This window comes from Neodiprion virginianus, chromosome 4, assembly GCF_021901495.1.
Source record: "Neodiprion virginianus isolate iyNeoVirg1 chromosome 4, iyNeoVirg1.1, whole genome shotgun sequence".
In the NCBI taxonomy this organism is placed as follows: Eukaryota; Metazoa; Arthropoda; class Insecta; order Hymenoptera; family Diprionidae; genus Neodiprion; species Neodiprion virginianus.
In genome coordinates, this window is record NC_060880.1 from 22,644,152 (window position 1) to 22,666,450 (window position 22,299).

The window sequence follows — 22,299 nt, forward strand, 5'->3', positions numbered from 1 at the left end:
CACGTCAGCGGAAAAGTTATCTAGGGACACCCTTTCGGTTATACAATACGTACATGTACACACTGTACATCCGCGATAAGTCTTTGAAATCGGTAACACTGAAACATGACTCACGTCACAAGTTTTCTGTGAAACTTGCCGCTCAACGCCAGCGAACGTCGCTGCTTACGCTCATCAAAAACGTTTGCTTTATTCTTCCATCCACCGGCGTTTAACGGCAATTTTTACAAGCGAAAGACTCCCGATACAATATCAGGATTGGATTTACAGGGTGTACTTCGATTTGCGTCGAGTGCTTCCTTATTACACGGCATAAGGGATCTTCGTGCAATATCCAAGGCATTTGTCAGGCAAAATGGAATCGCGGAAGGTTGAAAATCTGGTGTGTAAAGGATGGCGGTTATCCTACGGTAACCAAGACCTCTCTGTCGAGTATGTTGTCTCAGGCGCACCCCGTTGAATTCGACTTGTTGCTGTGGTCTCCGAACGACATGCGCAAATATATCGACCGCGCCTCACCCTATATAAGGTACGGGAACTATGGTGATGAAAGGCAGAACAGATTTCACAGCCGGGGTAAAATACGCCGGAAATAATACACAAGGCTGTACGAAACCGAGAGACAGCGACTCCGGCGGAAAGGGTTAGACACTCACCTCTCACGCTGATGAAAGATTATTAAGGTACGCATTCAGCTCAATCGATCAAACCCTGATTACTTCTCCGTATTTTCCACGCTGTCAAATTCCGGCCGAGTTTTATTCGAAAACAATTCCACTCGATAACTCGCGCATGAAATATTCAATCCCACGGTACAATTTCCACAAGATTTTGCCGACAGACGCCCCCCTCTTACGTCACGAAATCTATAGATTCGGAATGATTGTTAACTGCGCCGTTTTAGATTCTCAGTTCACCCGATTTGATTGATGTGAAATCGAGAATTCGTAAAAACGTCATTGGAAGTTTATACTACATTTTCTTTTTCTCCATCCATGTGTTGCGGAAAAGTATCCAAAACTCGGTGAATTTCTTGCCTAACAGTCACGGATATTCGATGAAAATTTTTAAGAATTTAGAAGAGAAAAATTAACGCGCAATTTTTTAAATTTTACATATGAATAAGACGGAAGTTTTTACACTTCTTAGTTGATTTTTATTCTTAACTCAGGTGAGTATCCGTACGCAAATTGTCTTGGGCTCTAGGATACTTCTTTTACTTTTTGTCATACCTGCAGTGATGCAGATGTCGCATAGCGTGATTATTACAGTAACTACGGTCGCCTGGTAAGCACGATATGGATATGTGATTTTTATTGCCGCATCATCTTTCAAAATAATAACGATAATTCGCAACACTGGTTGGAATACAAGTAATATTAATAATAAGCCGTTGCGCAAGCTATAATTTAGGGTTGCTTTACAACCGTTCTAATTCTTGTATTTAGATACTTTCGTACTTCAGGCAACCCAGGGTACGGCGTTGCGAATAAATAAACGTCCACGATCCGCATCGCGTAAATTTACGCGTTAATTATAACATAACGAGTCATTTTGTGGAAACGTAACAAAGGGAATTTAACATAGGGTAAATCCTGCTGAATTTACGCAATTACGCAATACGGTTTTACAAAAATCTTTCTGCATTTATACAGTACAAGGTAAATTTTAATCGTGAATCGATTCGAAATTGTTACATGAATATGGTAAATATTTAGCCTGAATTGCTTAAGTGTAGGAGTATTTACCCTGTGTTGGATTATCGATGGGAAATTTTAATTTATTATTAACTTGCACATAATTGAACCAACTGGCACGATTGTAACGAAGGTTCAACGAGCGCAAAGGTGGTGTAAACAAGAAATGAAACTCAATTCGTTAATTAGGAGAACCATATAAGGGTTACGAATGTCAATTGTCTTCCCTAATTGTCACCTACTCGGTTTTAATCCTGCTTGTTAAAGTGAGAGACTCGCAATCTTTTGACGTATTCTAGCACTTGAAATGGATTGCACTCACAATCACCGTGATATACGCGATATATGTATAAGGCATTGCACGAGGTATCGATCAAGATCGAAAGTTGAGATTTTTTTTAGATTTGTTTGAAAATTTTTAACACGTATCCAAGTCCTGGTCACAGAACAGATGTTGCTTTACCTTTTAACGTTCCAACTATCCGTATCTGCGATATGATTTAAATTGCTATTTCCAGAGCACCCGTTTTTCAAAACCTGAAAAAGTTTAAAAATGAATTTAGCAAAGTATACCGACATTTTTAAGCACTTCTAGACAGTGGAATTTTCATTAGAGAAAAAGATATGTGATTTTGTAAAATCATCCAAATTCGAAAAATAAAATCTTAATGTTGAATTGAGAGAAAAAAAACGTTTTTGATAGCGTAAATTGAAAAAGTACATTTACAAAATCACAAAGTAGCGAGTATATTGTGTATTTACATATTTACAATTTCTGAATATTTATGATTATTTTTCAAAGTAACGCATCTTTGCCTTTCATTTCATCAGCTCCATATTCGACGAGAGTTCAAAAACTTCATCAAAATTTACCTGTTGTTTTTGAATTTATGGAAATTTTACAATATCGGCGGTTCCGGAATAGTAAAATAAATTTTCTATCAAATAGGAATGGTTGAATAAATGTTCTTTTTACTTACGCTCCGTTCTTTAATCAGTACTTGGGCATGAAAAATTCAAACTCTCACTTCTGGAGGAATTCGAAACACCCTAGATACAGACACGTTTTTCCGGCGTCGATCCCCGGAACGAAATCTCCCAAAGTGCAAGTGTGTCGATTCATTGCAATAACCGCACACGTTTGTAGTTACACATATATGACGTAGATCTTAGCAGACGCCCTCAGCTGAGACCAACCAATTTCTTCGAATAAGATACCAATTGCGGTAAGTACATACAAGTGGAGGCAGCGCACCCTTACCGTAAATGCTATTCCTTGCTATATGTATATATATATATATATATATATACATATGTGTCTGTATATACCTTGTGTCTTTACGTGAGCGTTTTACGCGTACAACTAAATAAATAATGCAAAGGCATCTAATGGAATTAAATACATTAACGAACAATATATTTCTATGTGCGGTGGCTGGTAGTTTTAAACTGAAATTAACAGGATGTTCTGCGGAAAATAAAAGCACTGTTTTCGAGAAATTTAATTGACAATCGGTAAGAATAAAAAAAAAAAATTGCGCTCAGCGAGTGCTTTGGGTAGTTTCAGGGATGATTGGGCTAAAATCGACAGTTTATATTAATTACATTACGTTGTAGCCATACATTGAGTATTTATCGAATCATTATATTTTTAAGCTACGAACATCTCTTAATAAATTGAAATATAGAAATTACTGGTATTGTAAGTAAAAGTTTAGCTGACGATGTTTAATTTTCAAAGAGCTTCTGGATGGATAAAAATTTAGTCGATTTATTTCGTTTATTTTATAGTGTCTGATTTTATTCCGAATACTATTTTTTACAAACTCGCGGGAACGTATTTTCTTAATTTCAGTAGTGAATGTAATATAACCATTTGTTGATTATAATCGATATCGCTGCGATATCGTAAAATTAAATATTCCGCGATGTTAACATTATGAAAATAACGTGTTTCAGTAAATTTGTAAAAAACAGTCTCCTGAATAAAACAATCCATCCTATAAAGTGAAATCGAACAAATCTACTATATTGTTCGCTAATTCAAGCGATTTGAAACGAACAATCGATATTTAAAGTTTCGTTTATAGTTTCAATATTTGCTATTTAGTTTACGATGTACAACTATCTCGTAATGAGATTAGTAAAATGTATGGATTTTTTGCCAAGCAACCCCTTTCAATGTTCGCTTTAAGCAAAGTACTTAACACTGCACACCCTACTAAGTACATTCATCGGCCCAATATATGCATAAAATGCTTGACTATGTTGCGTATAACATCAGCCGTGAAATAGCTTTTATCTGATTGCGAGTACATTTTTCGATACGCTAACAATGAGCCAGCGTGCCGATATCACTATTAGATCATGAGGCAAACAGCCATAAATCACATCGCCAAATGTCCAGTAATAACGCTTCGATAAAACTTTAACATCCATTCATAAATAAGAAAATGACAGATAATTTGCACGACTGTTTGATTTTGCAGCAGATATCGCTACTGATACGGCGCATTCCTTTGCTGAACTGTGAAAATCCTGCGATGACCATCGTGTAATAAATTCAGTCAATTAACCGATCGGTTCACGACTATAGAATATCATCGAAAGAATTGACAAAGGCGAATATCGAGGCATTTCGCCAAACGGTACACGAATAAATTCGACATTACATGAAAAATTTTCGACATTCAAATGGAGATGAACATTTCAAGATTGAATAAATAAATACTGAACTTCCTCTGCCAACTTGCGCCATTTTGCAAATTATATGTAATCTTTTGTACATTAATAAATTAGGGTACTTGGAATGAGATGTTGAATTTTAGAAAAAGTCAATAGATCATTTCGAATTGATCTCGTGGGGTGAACAAACCAGGCTGTATTATTATTATTAATCTAAAATTCGACGCTATAACGATACACGTAAGAAAGCCAAAATAAATGGTAAGTATCTGAGGAGATAGGAAAGACCCGAAGATCAATTTTATTGCTGATTATCGCTATAAACAATGAAAAGTGCAAAGAGTTTTAATTGCCTGAAAATTGCTAATAGCAATTAACATGTACAGAGACATGTTTGCATGTTTAGCGGCAAGTTGAATCGATGACGATGAAGAATGACGACGAACAACGAATAGCACTGCAAATTATTTGTTCATTTTTCTCATTCGTAACCAAAAAATTGAATTGGCGTTTAATGAACGTTGTAAAATAAACGTGAAAGATATTTATGTTTCAAATTCCTTTGGAAATGATGACAACGTACGATATTCTATACTAATTATGCGTGGAAATTGTTGTTATTTTTTAGAGAGTCAGTGAGGCGGCATTTGGATATATATTTTTGCATCGATATTATCAACGTCTAAAAGTTAAAATGTTGTTGACGCGATAAACGAATGAAATATATTTATGTCTCGACGTTAATACCCATGATAAGTTATCGATTCAGGGAAATTTCGGCCAGCTTTTTGCAAAAGAATATCGATTTTGCGTACAACGTATACAAACAAATAATAACATTCAAAGTCTTGGGCCCCTAAGCCGTACAGTTTACGAGGAATTTGTCGATCAATTTCATCACGATTTCAAATCAAGCCTTTGTTTTCGATTTTTAGCACTTTTTGCCATCGGAAAATAAATCACGTAATGTACATTTTGTGTCAAAAAGAAGTCTGATTATTCAGAACATGAAATCCATTTTACGGTAAACCTTGGAAAACTTCCGAGAACCTCGACGACTGATCGAGACTCGAATATTCGATTCGATTCCATTCGCACATCCATATTGTAAATGGATGTAGAATTTATCGTGTTCATTTTGAGCGCGCTTCGAAATACCAAATGAGTAGCATAGCGGAGACAAACGCATCGTTACGCCGGTGAATGTGCGACAGATAGATGGATATAAAGAGGGTGTAGTCTATTGATCGTAACTCAAGCCGTGTCCTCAGGCCAACTTCTAAGATGCTATTTGACGATGAAAGAAAGCTCAACGCTCACTTACAATTAGTTTTACGATACTTTTGATTTGTCTCGGTGCACATCGGTAAAACGCAACAACTTTCGTCGGAAAAAACCTTGTATACTTTTTTTCTGACGAAAAACTCGTGTCTCAGTTCAATCCTCCGGTGCTCAAGCCGCGGTACTTATACGTGTCAGCCTCAGGGTCTATCTTTATTTTTTGTAACAAGAAAGAAAACCAGTAGATTGTTACATCGCTACACTGAGAAAAATTTCATTTGCTATAGTAACTAGAAACATTCAGTAAAACGGATATAGTTAAAAAAAACTGTTCGAATATTGTTGGGATTACGAAAAACGAGGTACGCTATCGTCGATCCTTTTTTGATAATTGCAACGCAAAATCAGTTTGTGAGGTTTACTTTACTTTTTTAGTTAAATAAGGCTTTAACGTCAATTTATCGTTGCACAAGCGTTAAATTTTTGCAACAGTTGCAAGAAAGTATACTAACAGTGATCGTAATGAGAAAGAATAGTAACGGATATTAGACTTTCTGGTAACTGCTGCGAAACTAATTTTCATTTTGTACCTAGAACTATATTTTTCGATTGTGGTAAAAAATGAAAATAGTTAAGGACTAAACGGTAACCGGAACTAAAAATATCTCTTAGTGTAAATTAAAATACTGCGCTGAGTGGCGATTTATTTTATTTGTCCAGATTAAATTATTTGAAATAATTTTTTTAATGCAATGTGTATTTTATTTTTCCCTAATTACAGAGTTATATAAGAAATATAATTTTTGTTTTATTCCATCTCAATTACGAAGAAGAAACGTAATTTTTTATCTCGTTCGGATTACAAATTCAAAAATAATTTTTGTTCTATTTTTTCAGATGACAAAATATAAGGGTGAATTTAAATTGATTAATTACAATTTTGCTCATCACTGGTACGTACACATCGTAGAAGATCTCGACACTCTCTTTTAATTATGCGTATTCCATATTTAAATACATTTATTGTACGTTAAAGTTTGCTCTGTTATAATGTATTCAGGGATCGAAAAACGTGCCAAGTTCACAGCGTTGAAATAACCGACAACTATAATTGACACATGAAACCCAGTATTTACTGTAGCGAAAAATAATTTGATCATAATATTATGTGACACACGCGAAATGACGAACGAAGCGCACCGACGAAAGATAAACATATTCTAATACAATCTCTAAAACTTGGGAAAAACTGTATGCGCAGTATAGTCGAAGTCGATGTTTAACAAACAAACTTTCAAAGAAAAAGTTTCACTTAGCGTGCAATGTTGACGTACCTTACCAACGTTTTTGAAACCTTTTGCGACTTAATATCGATATTTGAAATTGAAGCATTAAGAAGACACATTCTATTATCTATCCAAACCATTGCTTAAATGTAGTTGATAATTTTTCAGACAAAATGATGAGAAAGAGCTGGATCTTGTTGGTTGTTGCGGGTTTCGCATCAGCTCTTGGTCCACCACCACATCGAACAGAGGAAGGTTCGCTTCGGAGTGCTTTGAATGCGGTTACCAGAAAACAACGATCTTTAGAATCCAGCCCTGATGAATATTACAACGATCTGCATTCCCTGAAATTCTACGGGAATCGAGACCGCGAACGCGACGACGACTTAGAATTTTTACCATTTGGTAAGAAGTGATTTGGTTGTCTTCGACTTTTGATTATCAGCTTCCTGCTCGAAAAGAATGGGGTATTATTGCGCTGACACAAAAGAAAATCATCACATCTCAAAAACATGAGAAGCATCCGATTATTTTTAACAGATACGATTTGAATTTATTTGCCTCTTCATACCTACGTGTATGTAAACGTAGACATTCCTTTAATTCATTGGTAAAACTTAAAATTCATTCGTTCGACAATAACTCGAAAATAGCTAATTGTAAGCAGATTTAGGTGAAATTTAGTAAATTCATTGGATTTCATTTAGCTTAGAACTCACAATATTTTCAAATAATCAATCGAGCCATTCGTAGGTTGTGTTTTTTTCTTTCGAAGATAAGAATGATTTTGCGCAACCCATTAAGTCAATCGGAATCGTTGCCCAACCAAAGAGCAGACTTAAATCTGACGTAAACGTCGAAGTACAAAAAATTAATAGTAAAGAATCGATTATAATTAGACTAGGCCAATTGTAAGTTTCGAGAGTGAGAGAGAGAGAGAGAGAGTAATCTCGATACTACAATTCTGGCTTTCAGAAAATGGTCAGCTGGAGACAATCGGAGAAGGTGTTCAAAAAACTCTGCCAAATGCTCATTGGGCAGATGAAAAACCTAAAGAAAATCTTAATACTAAACTGTTCGACAAGATGTTGCTCGACTACTTGGGAAGTGAAGCTGGCCAGGTGAGTTTCTACTTTTGATTATTATGTCAGAGTAGCGGCGTGCTGATCTATCAAACGGTATAACCAAGGAGTGCAGAACCATACACGAAATCGTTGTTGATATGCATATTGTACAGTAGTAGGAAAAGCCAAAGCTACTTTCACGGCTTATTTTATTTAGGGAGAACCGGTACCATCCGCGTTTAGGGAACGAGATCGAAGCGGAAGTCAGAAAAGGGGAGGAAACAATGCTCGGCCAAGTATCGACGACAAACAATTAGCAAAGTTGTTTTTAGAAGAATTGCAGGATGATCCATCCGCGGATTCAGCAGAAGTTGATGACGAAGTGGACTTGAACATCTTCCGAGATTGGTACAACGATAAGCACAACGTTGAACCTGAAAGTAAAGCTGATGGGTAGGTTTCATTACGCATCGTAAGTTGGCCCAAGTTCCAATAAATAGTCGATTAGAGATGTCGAAAACCCCAATCAACGATCCTAGTGATGTTAAAACACTTAAACAATGAAGTCATTGGAATGGTTATTAACCGATGCAGTCAATCTGATATTTCACTTGTCCCAACAAGTTTCCTTGTCAAATTAAACCAGTGATTTGATGTCACATGAAACTTAAAGTGCTGAAAGAATGTGAGGTGGGAATATTTCGTTTACAGGTACAACTTCCTAAACACACCAATGTCTTGGGGCGGAACTTTCAGCAAGCAAAATGTCAAGGATCAGGATCGAAACCTTGTGTACGTGCTACCTGCGGAGCGCAGAAATGTTAATGGCAGGTATCCATTGGGACGAGAATACAAGGAATACATAGAGTTAAGAAAACGTTATCCGGTTGCTAAGAGAAGCCCGAAACCAATGCCGCAGAAAAGACAAGTAACAGATCCAAAGGTAATTCGTTGTCAGTGAATCGATGAATATTTTGCTGAGCATTGAAAGATATCGATTGTCTAATTGTCTTGTGTTAGGGAAATAGCGCCAGATCGATACTCTGCGTATCGCAATAACTTTTTCCTGTTTTCTGGCATCGTTAAATTAGGTGGCACAGGATCTGGGGAATTTATTTGGTGAAAAATCGAAACGCCATCACGATCATACACATGAACATGACCACGACCATTCCCACTCTCATGACCACGATCACAAACACGAACAAACATCGGAGGCTCCCAACACCACGACTCACTCGAAGGTTCAAGACAAGAAAGTAACCGAGCAAGATAAGCCGAGAGAGCATCCAATTGAAATCAAGAAGAAGAGCGTTGATTGGTCCCAGTATTTTGGAATCGATCGGAGGAAGAAGAAGGCAAATTTATTAGCCCGACCTGGTACACAGGACCAAGATGACGAATGGCTACTGCAACAATATTACAAGGTACTTTGTCTCGTTGATGCACAATCTGGTGCTAATGAAATGAATAACACTTCGAATTACGTTTTCACTCTGTTGCGAATGAATTTTTGTATCAATAAATTTCACACACGAGATTAAGATTAAAATGAACCAAATATTGGACTTTCGAATAATATTAAAATAATCTTCGTATTGAATTAAAATATGCGATATGTCATTTGAACATGGGATTCTAATGATAGTGAAGATCGATAAAAATTGAATTGATTGAATTCAAACGTAGCTTTGAACAAAGCGATCAATCGTTCACGTTTCAGACAATGGCTGAAAATTTGAAACCATCAGAACGCGTTGCCAACAGAGATAGCAGTGAAAAAAGAAACATGCTGCAACAAATAGATTCGAGACTGAAGAGTCTTGAGGATCTGATAATCGAAGAACCGTTACGATACACAGGCTCGAGAGATGCCATCGATATTCAAAAGGTAAAAACGCTGTGGAATATCATTAAAAAAATGACTTGCCATGCGGCATATTTGACTTACGGTAATAATTTTTAGGTCAAAGATAATATCATGGCTCGGGCAGCGGCGTCTTATTCTTTGGAAAAAATGAGACGGACGCTGAGTGAATTTCAAAATAATATAACCGGACAAAGACAAACTCAAAAAGTAACTTCTCCACAGAACAATCTCACCGCCGGGCTGCCCGACAATACGAACGACGACAAACGAGGCGGTAACAGCGAAGCAAATGACGAAGGTATTTATTATATATTCGGTCATATTTATACGAGGTATTCCATTTCAGGTGGATCACTTTTCGAACGCGTAATCACAGAAATTCTCGAAGTTTGAAGTCTTGGAGTTTGCTTTACGTGCATTTAATCTTCATTTAGTCAATACTTTGGTTTATTGGAAAATTTAGAACAATTCAATTCTAAGTACGTAATTCGGACATTACCATATCGACGTCGTTTCGAGAACACCGTTTTGAGAGAACCTGCATCAAAGTTTTAAGACTACGTTATGATCATAAAACATTGAAGGTTCATTGCTTACCCTGAATCATTTATGCCTACCGTATTAAAAACACTTTCCTCAAACATTACGTTCACTATGCGCTAACAATAAGCGCCGTACATTGATACGTTCCAAGAAATTATTGACCTTGACCTATTCTTTCATGATTCGTATTTATACAATTTTAAAGGTACCGACGATGACGGAAGTTGTCCTGAAATCGAAATTGTCGAGAGGAGATGCAAGGCAGTTGATATGTGGGTGGGAAATAGGGCGCAAATTTTCTATCCACTTTGTATCATGCATCAAATCTGCCGTGCCTGTGTGAGTAAAAAATGATCGAAATTACTGTAAGATTTTGGGTTAATTGATGCATTTTTATTTTCGATAATTTACAAAGACGGAAACTTAATTATCTCAGGAACATAAATTGTTTTGTAACCTTAATACTAATTTTAAGCGGTTGCATCCGGTCGTAGCGTCGCAATAGAGATACATTTTTGGGATTTTTTTACAAGCAAAGTAAGGAATAGATTCAATTGATTTTTGAACAGTGATAACATACTATTATTACGTATATACAGTAAATTTTTTGGTTGAAAGAAAGGCGGTCAGCAGTTAAAACCATTGTGCCGAACCTCTGCGTTTCTTGCAGAACTAAACGATGGGGGTTTTAGTGGCGAAGCATCGTATCTGAAATCAAAAATTTTAAATCAGTATTAATATAAATGACAATAGTTATGCTTTACTGATTGGGATTTTAAAAACTCGAAAAAATTCGAAATATGTGACGATTTGAACAAAATCACCGTTTTCCCGATAGAAAATCGTTTCGTATTTAGGGTGTTATCAAAAAATGGTGAATCTTATCGTAACATCCGATCGACAAAGCACGCTAAATCATAAAAGAAATGTGTATGCAAAACTTTGAAGTCCATTCATCGAACGTTGTTCGAGTTAGGAAGCCCATCACACCACAAAATATTTGTAGATTAGTTTCGATAAACGCGTTTAAAGGTGAATCCCAGTGTGGCAGCCGCGCGTGAAAGATCAGAATCATGAAGTTTTTTCACAGACATATTCAGAAAGATCTCCCGAATGATAAAACAAAATTGAAGGAAAAAAAAAATTATGTCTTCAAATTTTCAACCTGGGATACCACCTTAAAGTTTTGACCTCGGTTTTGACGCTAATTTTCTGTCAGATGAAATGAAAATTTCTCTTACCCTTAATCACCGATTCCTCGGGCATATAGGAGGCCTTCAATCTTTATGGCTTTCTGGCAGTTCTGGCCTCTTTAGTCGACGTTACCTATACCAATGCGGCTAGCATCTTCCTCGACACAGATATCGTGGGTTCGGGGCCCAATCGAGACATTCAAAATCCGTAAAATGTCAAGCAGGCTTCTGTGTCCATCATTGAATATAGTGGTCGCAACAAATGCCGCGATTTCGTTAATTTTAGCATTACTAAAGTTGGTTTTCGGGGCGATTTGCCAAATCAAATCGTCTAAACTCTCATTCTTGCCGCTCCGCACACGTCCAATGCTTTCTTTTTTTTTTACCGACTCATCATACGGATTCGATTCTGCAATGTCTTTAAAAATCTTGCAATCCCCGTCCCCGACGTAATTCAAATATTTCACGTCGTGTAATTCTTGCGATCTGGAAAACATTTCCCGAACAGCGTCGACTTCCATCTTGTCTGCACTTCCTTCCTGATTGACGTCACATTGGTGTCTGCGATTCCATTCTTCATATTCTGCAGTATTGGCTTTCGTTTTCATCGATTCACACTCGATGCAATAAGCAGATTTCACTGCTACATCGAGAACTTTTCCCGAATGATATCCTATCAGACTTGCAACACCGTACAATGAAAAAAGACCTTTCTTACTCCATGTTGCATACCCAGAAACAGTCAGTCCTCGAGGTTTTTCAATATTATCACCTTCAGCTGTAAGATTTATTTCTTCTTTCGCCGCATTTTTCATAGAATTTTCACAGACAGACGACGCAGCACAATGAATGTTCTTTACTAAGGCGTCGTAAGTTGTTTGCCCGCCGGGCTTGGGTAAATCCATGAGGCCACAAAATTTTTCTATACCTTTTCCTCCGATTCCTAACATTCTAAATGAGAACACCAACCGTCTATTTATCTCATAAGAGTGATTATCGGTACACGGACAAGAATTTATACTTTTTGAATCGCAAGAGGCACACTCTACCACCAATTTAAACCCAAGTCCGCGAATAGACGATTGCCCAAATTTGACGTCACCCCCGCAAGTCTTGCACTTGACGTAATTACTAAGCGAAGAGAAAACATCGATAAAATTAATAATTGTATAGCCAAGCGACGGATTCACGATTACATCAATATTTTCACCCGACTTCAATTTTTTAGCCAAAGTACTCGTGCTAACTTGCTCCTGCTCTATTTGATGACGGTTCGGTGGTGGCCGTTTTTTTAACGGCCGTCTACGAGAACTTCTACTGCCTTTACGATCCATGATGTAATTTCACTTTCGATCAAAAACTTTTATTCACAAGCCAACGATGTGCACTCTTGCCCTGTACGCGGACGACTGAATGCTATGGCCAAATTTTAAACCGGCTTACATTCTTCCTGTCGAGGGTACGAACGATTTATAGATACAGGGAAGGTCTTCTGAAAAGGTCCGTTCCGATCCCTCAGGTAGAAGTTCTGTATATGTGCTAACGGTAACCGCTTGGGTCGGAACGGGCCCTTTTACGGGGCCTTCCCTCTACGGCAGCTGCATTGCTTTTTTCTTAGAATTCATACAACAGGCCAAACTCGTGGAAGGACGCAGGGCCCGTAAACTCGGCTTTAATGAGGCTCGCACCGATTTCCTCAATAGCTGTCGTGCATTGTTTCACTCAAGTGCTCGTAACTTTTTCGGCTTTTGAAAATTCTATATCGGCTTTGGGCCCAAATACTCCTTAATGATGTAGTTGTAATAATATGCTGGAAAAAAGAAATCGATTTCTTTAAAGTTTCGACCGGATGGAACCGCTTCGTGGCAAAGAAGGTTTTTTTTGTCTGGAGCTACTTCCTAGCTACGTTTGGGTCTCGTTCGTCAGTAATCAATAACTCTGACGCGGTCTTTTTCAATTTCGTTGTAACTGATTAGTCGATGAGAAATTTACTAAAACGCTAGTGATATTTTAGGAACACCTGTTTTTAGAATTCAAAAATAATGTTTGACCAATAAAAATGAATAATACGTAACGGTGTGTGACACCTTACATAAATTTGGCACTTTTAATAGCTCTTCGATTCAATACATTGACGGAAGGTTTGTAAATGATTGTCGTTTTTCATAACAGGTTCAAGAGGAAAAGGACGATCGATCGTGCGATAAGCTATTTTCTTCGGCGTCTAGGGCGTGCGAAGGTCACGTAGGCTGTATAAGGGCAGCACATGTTGCCCGCACCACATTATCGCAGCTGCAACCACTTGTTGGGACACCCGGTTTGTGTCTTTGCGAATTACAGGCTCAGATGAGAAAGTAATCACTGAGCGATAATAACCACGGCGAGGCTTTCCTATGATTTGAAACGACTTTCGTATGATGTTCGATTTAAAATAACCGTTAAAAGACATTCCATATGAAGATAAAGATTCGACACGCTAATTCCAGCATTGTACAAATTTGACACTGCAACAATGAAAAATAAGGAAAATAGTAGGGGTGAGCGGGACACAGATAAGCATTCCTAGTACATGCAGCTAGCGCCATTTCTAATTTTTTGGCACATTAGGTAGAACTACAATTCTCATACCGAGGTGAAAGTTGGCGGACTGAGTAATCGACTGCGCATGCGCAAAATAATGGGTCTCCATTCGTCGGCGGGATCGTGCCGCGTCAATATTTTCGTCTGTAAAGCAGGGCAGCCAACTTACTCTGTAGCGTAACTCGGTTTATAACAAAAGTTTGCCAAACTTTTCTGTATCAGAACGTCTGCAACTATTCGAGATCAGCCTAACGTAAAAAAAGAATTGCATCGAAATAAGCTCTGTAAGCTGTGTTTGACGAATTAAATTCAGGCGACCTGCCTGCATGAAAATCAGGAAAAGCTTAGTTTCGCCGTTTCTATTTTTCACCAAATAATTCAATTAATTGAATTTAGTCTAGATGCGAAATCGAGTATATAATTGAAATAAACATTTTTAGCGTCAACGATAGACTCCCTGATGTTGTGTTTGACCAAGGGACAAAAATTTTCTGACGATATTACGATAGATTTTGTGAAGCTAAGCTTTCTCAACGTGTCTTCTGAGCCCCTAGACTCTCCCCTTCATACATAAATATAATTCAATGTACATGGTATGTACGTCACTATATTCAAAATTATACAATGTTTTATGGCAGTGTGAAAATTTGAAGAATTTGTTGTTATTTGTTACATGATATATATTATACATATATGTATACATAATACATATATTATATATGAATGAATAATGGTCTGGTATGACTGAAAATTTTAATCAGTTCTATCAAGATACACATTACATATTTATTATAGATATATTTATATGATGAGTGAAAATGGTTTATCCTTCTATAATTATTAATTGCCCTACGGTTTTTCTTATAAAGTACGATTTTTTCGAAGCACCTTGTGCGTAATACAATGATTTACAAATAGCTATTACCAACTATTGAAATGTTTATTGACTATTTCATAGTGAAACTAGCAAATGTAATAATCTTACATTCTACTGTTACATCGAAAAATTGATAGGATTATTTTTCAGCTCGAAAGCCAAATAATTCTTACGTGTAATTTAAAAACTGTAAACATCAGTCTTATAATTTTCTTCTCTCGTTATGAACATGAAACGTACTAAGATTCGATGTGATGGCCTATATTGTAGTTCGAATGAGCTTGTGCTGATGTTATATGGTTAAGGAATTCATTAAAGAATTGGCGGAAGGTATGTTAAAAATATGAATGGCAGAATGGAGCATGATCTATCTATTTGCGAGACATGAACTGGAAATGTACTTGATTTTTATACTGTTGCGTAGATCCATTTTTGAATGAACATTGGTTAAATATGACAAATATTTTCGATCAATCAAGACAATAATAATAATTGAACATTTTTTAAACTTGTATGTAGCACTTTAGGCGTATATATGTATAATTAATATACGTGTACAAACGTTTCATATAGAAGTCCAATTAACAAGAAGACGAGTTTGAATTGTGGATAATGTTAAATTTTATTTTAGCTCTAGCCGTATTTACTTCACCTTATTTAAAACTCAAACTGGGCTTCCTGTGATGATTATGATAAGAGCGTCAAAGATGACGATGATGATAGTAGTGATTATTTATTATCTTCTTCGCATATTATGAAAATATTAATATACCAAAGTACTTTGATGCTTCGCAAATAGATGAATTCATTCGTTTTCTATTGCCGAACACGGATGACACGCGACACCTTAATCGTTGCTTACAGAAACGTCCACTTACGATTCAAAAATACATCTATCTTGTGAAAATTCAGTGGTGCATACGTACATACTTATAGGGAAATACGTATGAAATCGATCGATTTTTTCTCTCGCTTCATCGAGAGTACCTACGATAGTAAGACCTACTTAAATTATTAAAAAATCTTCACTCGTTGCTGTTATAATGCTGTAGCATTTTGAAATTTTTATTGAAAAATTATTTACAATGATTGAGGGATTAAAAAATTTGAAAACATTTAAAATAGAATTCCTGTACCGTTCTACGCCTAATTTAAGAATTTCCAAAATTGTAACACGATTGAAGAAGGCGAGAAAAAACGTGTATTGTTTTCATTTGGCTTTCCTGTATATGTATCAGAGAAAATACTCGTATATTCATAAATATAATATACTAAATGTTGTTGAGGCACGTATTAAAAATGAACAAAACCGATATCTTATATATTATTAGATAATATACATACTTGTACAATTATTGAAATGATATTCATGACCAGAAATTGAACAAGGAAAATGTTGTGTCCTACGAACCAAGAGCAGCGAAATTTTTTGACATTCTTATAAACGTATTTTCTCTGCTGCTGCATAGAAAACCGTCAAGAATGAAATGCACGTGTATTGTGTATAGTATGGAATTATTTCCCTATAGATGAAGTACAGCCATCAAGAATAATGGACTCAGTTCTTGACACGCAATAGCTACCAAAGGACATGATGATGGATTTCAACAAGCAGCTTTGCATAATATTGCGTTTTGTTGATTTGATAGATTCAATATTCTATTCATGTTATAAAATATACTCACGTAACATGTGTATCAAGCCTCCATGTATGAATATAATAAATATATTTAAACATAGCCAAGCAGGCGTTGCAGTCAATAGAACTTGCTGCATACTTGCATCCATGACAAAGGAGGATACTTGCATCTACCGATAGGAAATGGTGAAACTTAGCAGATCGAGTACCTGACTGCGCATGCGGTAACTATGTGGGATTTTCATGCCGGTTGATCACCCCAACAGGTTACAGGTAACAGGATTTCTATTTTAGGCTAAACAGATCTTACATAGTTGGTACGTTCGTTCAAGACGGCTTGTTAGACTTGCTACCATTCATTACAACACCATAATTTCAATTCGCTATTTGACGTATATGAGAAAATTGGACATATCGTATGCAGCGTTATGATTCGGTTTATACAACGCAAGCATGTTTTACGTGTTATTAATGCGTGTTTTTCGTACACGAAGTACCCGTTCCTATGACGGTCGAGTGAGTCTGCGAATGCGCATGCGCGGAGTACGGAAAAGACCATTTTTCACTCCTAGCAGTTAAAACTGGTCTTTTCAGCACTGTGCGCATGCGCTGTCGTAAACAAATCTGACGTTATGCGGCCGTAAACTCAATCTCGAACTTCGTGAAAAACGCCTAACATACTCTTGTTACATAAAGAATCGTGTGCAACAAGAAGGCAGCGGTCCTTTCTCTTTTAAGAAGAAGGAACTATGCACATCAATTCGATTTTATTTCTTGTACTTTGTTAAATATAAACACTCCTTAACATCTGCCCAATCGTTTTTATTTGTACATTCATACGTATCTTTTCTTATCGTTAGCGGGAAGACATGTGGATGTAAGGTCTTGTTGCAGGCAATCCGCCACGCGGATGAAACAGAGATATGACTGCGGACTAGTTTTGTCGCAATGAAACACTCGGAAATCAGTATGAATCATCCGAATCACCAATGTCGTTGGACTTGACGTGTATTCCCACTTGACAGTGGTTTGCGGAGTCGTGGCACGGTAAAATAACATCAACTATTTATCACGAAACCGTTACACCCATAAAATTGATAGATTTCAAATGTATTACATCGGAAATACCGATTGAAATTCCAAACGATGTGCAGAGATGACGTGCGAAAATACTACAATCATGTACTACCGTTGTATCAGACAAGATTAATCCAACTTTGTGAATTACGCTATCGCGCCTGACACAAAGTTTCGCCATTAGCCTTTGTGCTATAAAATAATGATAACCCTTGTCACGTGAATGATACGCAAGATAAGTAATAGATAAATTAACGTTAAAATTAGTCAAGTATTTATCGTCGAGCAGAAATGTCACAACACAATATTGGATATGTTCCCGATGAAATTCGCCCTAGTGCACCGCCAGAATCTGGTAAAACTATACTAACTTGCTCCAATTAACATGAAGATACAATAAAACTTTCCGTAGAGATAGCACTTTCTGCAACTAATTTCAATGTGTGAATCCAGCAACATTCCGTGATAAAGCCAAGTGCCGATATATGTCTGATCAAATAGTTGCTTTTATTGCACGACCATTTGTAATTCGTTGTTAAATTAGTATTTCGAAGATATTACACATGGCTCAAACTTTCAGCAGTTTACGATGAGGTTTCTCGCGACTCAAGGGGAAATTCAACACCTGTCGTTCCGCCCGTATACATGAAACAAACTATTATTACGGTGCAACCACACAATCAGAACGGTGAGCATAACGTTCTTTGTATATCCAACTTTTCACCTCTTGATAAGATGAAGCAATTTACGTTACTCGTAATCAGGATGGCCATGATAATTTAGCAAAAAAAATTCCGGAATGTTTTCCCAATGAAAATCACCTTGTTTATTTACATTTATTCTAATATCGTTCGATTTCAAACGTCTACTGTAATTATAGTATTTTGGCAGTATTCGGTATAATTTACAGTACAAGAATTTACTTCAAATAACAGAACACGCGATGAAGGGTAAAAATTCAGCTGTATAATTAAATAATAAACTTGGAGTAAATCTGCTTGCATTTATGTAATTCGGGGCACTTATTTTCAAATTTCACGTGTTTTCGGTAATCGAGAGTAAATTTTATCGATCGACTTTTTTGATATTTTTTACGACTGGCTGACTTATCATTCTCAAACGAATCGAAGACCGTAAGAAACATATAGATGGATGAAATGTACTCTCAGTCGCCAAAATAAAGGCGGGTTTCGGTGAAAAAATGTACACTGAACTGCGTAAGTGCATGTGGATACATCTTTTGGTTAAACAACCATGTTGTAATTCCCCGAACTAATCAAATATGCATTATGTATAACAACAATAAAACAGTATCACTTCACAATATGTTCTAATCGAATGCAACTCAAACTCCGTAACATTTCTTTTAAAAATTTAAAAATTAAACAAAATATCCCAAATATATATCATTTATTTATTTAAACCACAGGTTCATTGTTACAAATATAAATAGTACCGCATGTAGACTCTAGGCAAGTATCTTTACATCATGATCTGAACGCCATCTAATGAAGAGCAACTTTGAATAGTAATTTCTAATCTTGATGGGATAGGTCACCGTAATTAGATTTCGCTGTTTTTTTTTCTCCGTAAACTAAAAAATACAAAATTCTCAGCTTTTCGGTATACTGAAAAATTCCGAATTGCAATAATAAATTGCAATAACTGCTTCAGGTACAAATCGAGCACAAAGAGTCCCAGTTCCAGTCAACACAACCGAATGGGTTTCGACGCCGCGAAGTCAACTGAATCCGCTCATCGGAACGGACTTTCTAAATGGAATCGAGCAGCTTGAAATTCAACAGACAGTACAACTGAGCACTTGTAATTACTCTTTTATTATTTTTACGGAGCTAATCGAAGAAGAATAAAAGCTTATGTAAGTTTCTGGCTCTTCAGTCGGTAAAGAAATCAAATTTCTTGTATTTATTGTATAATTTGAGCGTAACAGATTTACTTATCGGTACAAACGATTTATTGGGAGAAACTTAAAGCACGACGAATTCTATGAGTATAAAAAATGAAAATATATCTTTCGGTCGGAGACAATAACAAGAAATTTGTTTTCTTAAACAGGGCAGCATGAATTCTAATACAAATATCTGACAGTCGATCGATTCTGTAGCAAAAGCTGTTTGTCTGATTTTCTATTTCAGTACTAGGTGAAACGAAGTCGGGAAATCAATATAGAGTCAAAGTTCCCAGAGCCGAGACAATATTTCTAGCCACGGAAACATCCACCGAATGCCAACGCGATATCTTGGGTTCCTCCAGAGGTTTCAGTTTGACTTTGACAGATCCCACGGGACAAGATGCTTTCAAATTTACAAAAAGTCCAGGCTGGGGTTGTGTACCTGGATTTTTACACGTAAGCAGGGTCGTTACCTCGTAGAAGAACTTTTATATTTAAAGTATTCGTAGGTAATACGTACAAGAACTTTTAAAAACTCAGTTTCTGGACAGGATCTAATCAGCAAGCAAAATTGTCCCAAAACATGAAAATCGAGTGAAAAAAATTAGACTTTCATTATTTTGAACGTTTTAGCTATAAAAACTTTTCTCAAATTATTCATATCTTAGCTTGTGCCCATTATTTGTTCGGATTCAGTTCTATTACAAACAAATAGTAAGGATGTTTTTGTCATCGGTGTTCAGTATCATCGGTGCTAATAATAATTCCGGAATATTTAAACGATTCTTTCCGCTTTTCCTAACTTCTGATTCAGACGGTGGGATCTATGAATCCTTTAAAGGATAGAATAGACATTTTTCTCGATACTTGTGTTTTCAATTGCATGTAAAATTGCGCTAGCTGCGACGTCTTCGAGTCGACTATGAGCTGGTTCTGATAATAGCAAAAATAAGTGACATTTAACTCTGTCGGTTATGATGGACTATATAATTATAAGCATCCGCTTGATACATGAATAATATTACAGAAAATGTTTGTCGATTGCACGGATCCGATCGGAAGTATAGAGCAGAACTTTACACTTCTTGGGCCTAGCTTTACGGTGTACAATAATGCACGGAACCCCCTGTGCAAAATATATGGACCTAATATGTTTTGCTGTTGCATATCGAGAGATACCCAATTCCAGGTAATGGATCCTACTAAAATTGAATAAAGTTTTGTCTTATCTGTACTGTGATACTAGTTTTCCTTTAAATCGTGATTTCGCGTATTGCACAATTATTCTAGCATATTTAAACATTATAGATAGTATCTGTCGATGGAACACATCAGATTGCTTCGCTCATACGCCAATGGGATCACATACTACTAGATTATACGATAACGTTGACTGTGCCAGCAGGTACAAATGTGAACCTCAAAGGTTTGCTACTCGGAGCTGCATTTTTGTTGGTGAGTATCGTAATTCGTATGTAATGTCCGTCGAGAATTATAGGACACTTCGTCGTAGTTAATTATTATTTGCCTGTACGGATTATATTTTAATTTTTACTGAAAGAAACCACTGTACAATTATTTAAATACATTGCGAACATGATAAAGCTGTAACAACAAAATAAAAATGTATCGAGTAATTTTTATCTACAAAAGTGCCCGTTTTTGGGACGCTTGGGATAGATTCAATTATTACATGTATTATAATGTTCACGTATGTTTACAGGAATATTTGTATTTTTCACGCTTGAAGAAATCTTGATACTGATAACACATAGCAAAACGGCTACTTACAAATAATAAGCCTTTCTGCAGTCAAAGAACATTAAAGAGTGCAAGGGAACGACTCTTCTTATACTGTCGAATTACTTCAAATTTTTTCCTTATACAATATTATATGAAATGTATAATGTAAAGCAAATAAATTTGATTTGACCATCCTCGAAACTTGAAAAATGTCAACGAATACATTCACTTATATATAATACGAGCACATAATAACTTAATAACTAGTACAAAGAATGGTCACAGAACTTTGCATGTTTGATCTGAAAAAAAATTCATTCCTGTACAACCAGAGCACTCGTTTCAAATTCCTTGTAGGGCTTGTAGGTATCAGTCAATGCCTATTCGGATTAACGAGTATTTGAATTTAAAATCACTGTCAAGACCTGCATCTGTTTTCATGTTTCATCAATTTTATTTTATAGTTGATTGAGATAAACTCACGCAGTCTATAACCGCATATTATTTCAATTTTGAAATGTACGACGGTCAAATAAACTTGGGCACACACATTTTGGTGAACAAACCAACGAAGCAAAATTATTCTGGCCCCCGAGATAAAAAAAGTGGACTTGGCGAAGGAATCGGTTGTATAACCTACAATCGAGATGATGTAGATATATATATACGTTAATTATTATATGTTTTTTGCCTGTTTCTTCGATCAGTGTAAACAATTTTAATGCAAATCTGTAGTGATTTGTATTCCAGTACACGCAACGCTATGAGGGAAAATTCGTATGGAATAACATGCATGGTTATGGCGACTACGAGTACGTTATGTCTGACGTTCGATGCTAATTTGTTACAACA

At 36.4% G+C, this 22,299-nt stretch overlaps 2 protein-coding genes across 6 annotated transcripts; both read left to right on the forward strand.

Moving 5' to 3' along the window:
• Nucleotides 1-538: 538 nt before the first annotated feature.
• On the forward strand, nt 539-16,815 carry LOC124302249 (uncharacterized). 2 transcript variants are annotated; one of them, XM_046758190.1, is made up of 10 exons: nt 539-683; nt 7,118-7,354; nt 7,925-8,070; nt 8,231-8,466; nt 8,725-8,956; nt 9,105-9,440; nt 9,737-9,904; nt 9,980-10,181; nt 10,632-10,765; nt 13,792-16,815. In XM_046758190.1, the coding sequence occupies exons 2-10, from the start codon at nt 7,123-7,125 to the stop codon at nt 13,975-13,977; spliced, it is 1,872 nt and encodes a 623-aa protein (XP_046614146.1). In that variant the 5' UTR covers nt 539-683; nt 7,118-7,122; the 3' UTR covers nt 13,978-16,815. The 2 variants fall into 2 exon arrangements, with proteins under 2 accessions (XP_046614146.1, XP_046614147.1); XM_046758191.1 differs by having other exon boundaries at nt 10,106-10,181.
• A 652-nt stretch (nt 16,816-17,467) lies between these two features.
• LOC124302250 (phospholipid scramblase 2) lies at nt 17,468-22,007 on the forward strand. 4 transcript variants are annotated; one of them, XM_046758195.1, is made up of 7 exons: nt 17,468-17,767; nt 18,373-18,480; nt 19,467-19,616; nt 19,949-20,160; nt 20,732-20,893; nt 21,013-21,159; nt 21,428-21,993. In XM_046758195.1, the coding sequence occupies exons 2-7, from the start codon at nt 18,438-18,440 to the stop codon at nt 21,461-21,463; spliced, it is 750 nt and encodes a 249-aa protein (XP_046614151.1). In that variant the 5' UTR covers nt 17,468-17,767; nt 18,373-18,437; the 3' UTR covers nt 21,464-21,993. The 4 variants fall into 4 exon arrangements, with proteins under 4 accessions (XP_046614151.1, XP_046614149.1, XP_046614150.1 ...); XM_046758193.1 differs by lacking the exon at nt 17,468-17,767 and adding an exon at nt 17,775-18,147 and having other exon boundaries at nt 21,428-21,994; XM_046758194.1 differs by lacking the exon at nt 17,468-17,767 and adding an exon at nt 17,775-18,147 and having other exon boundaries at nt 18,376-18,480; nt 21,428-21,994.
• The last annotated feature ends 292 nt before the right edge of the window (nt 22,008-22,299 follow it).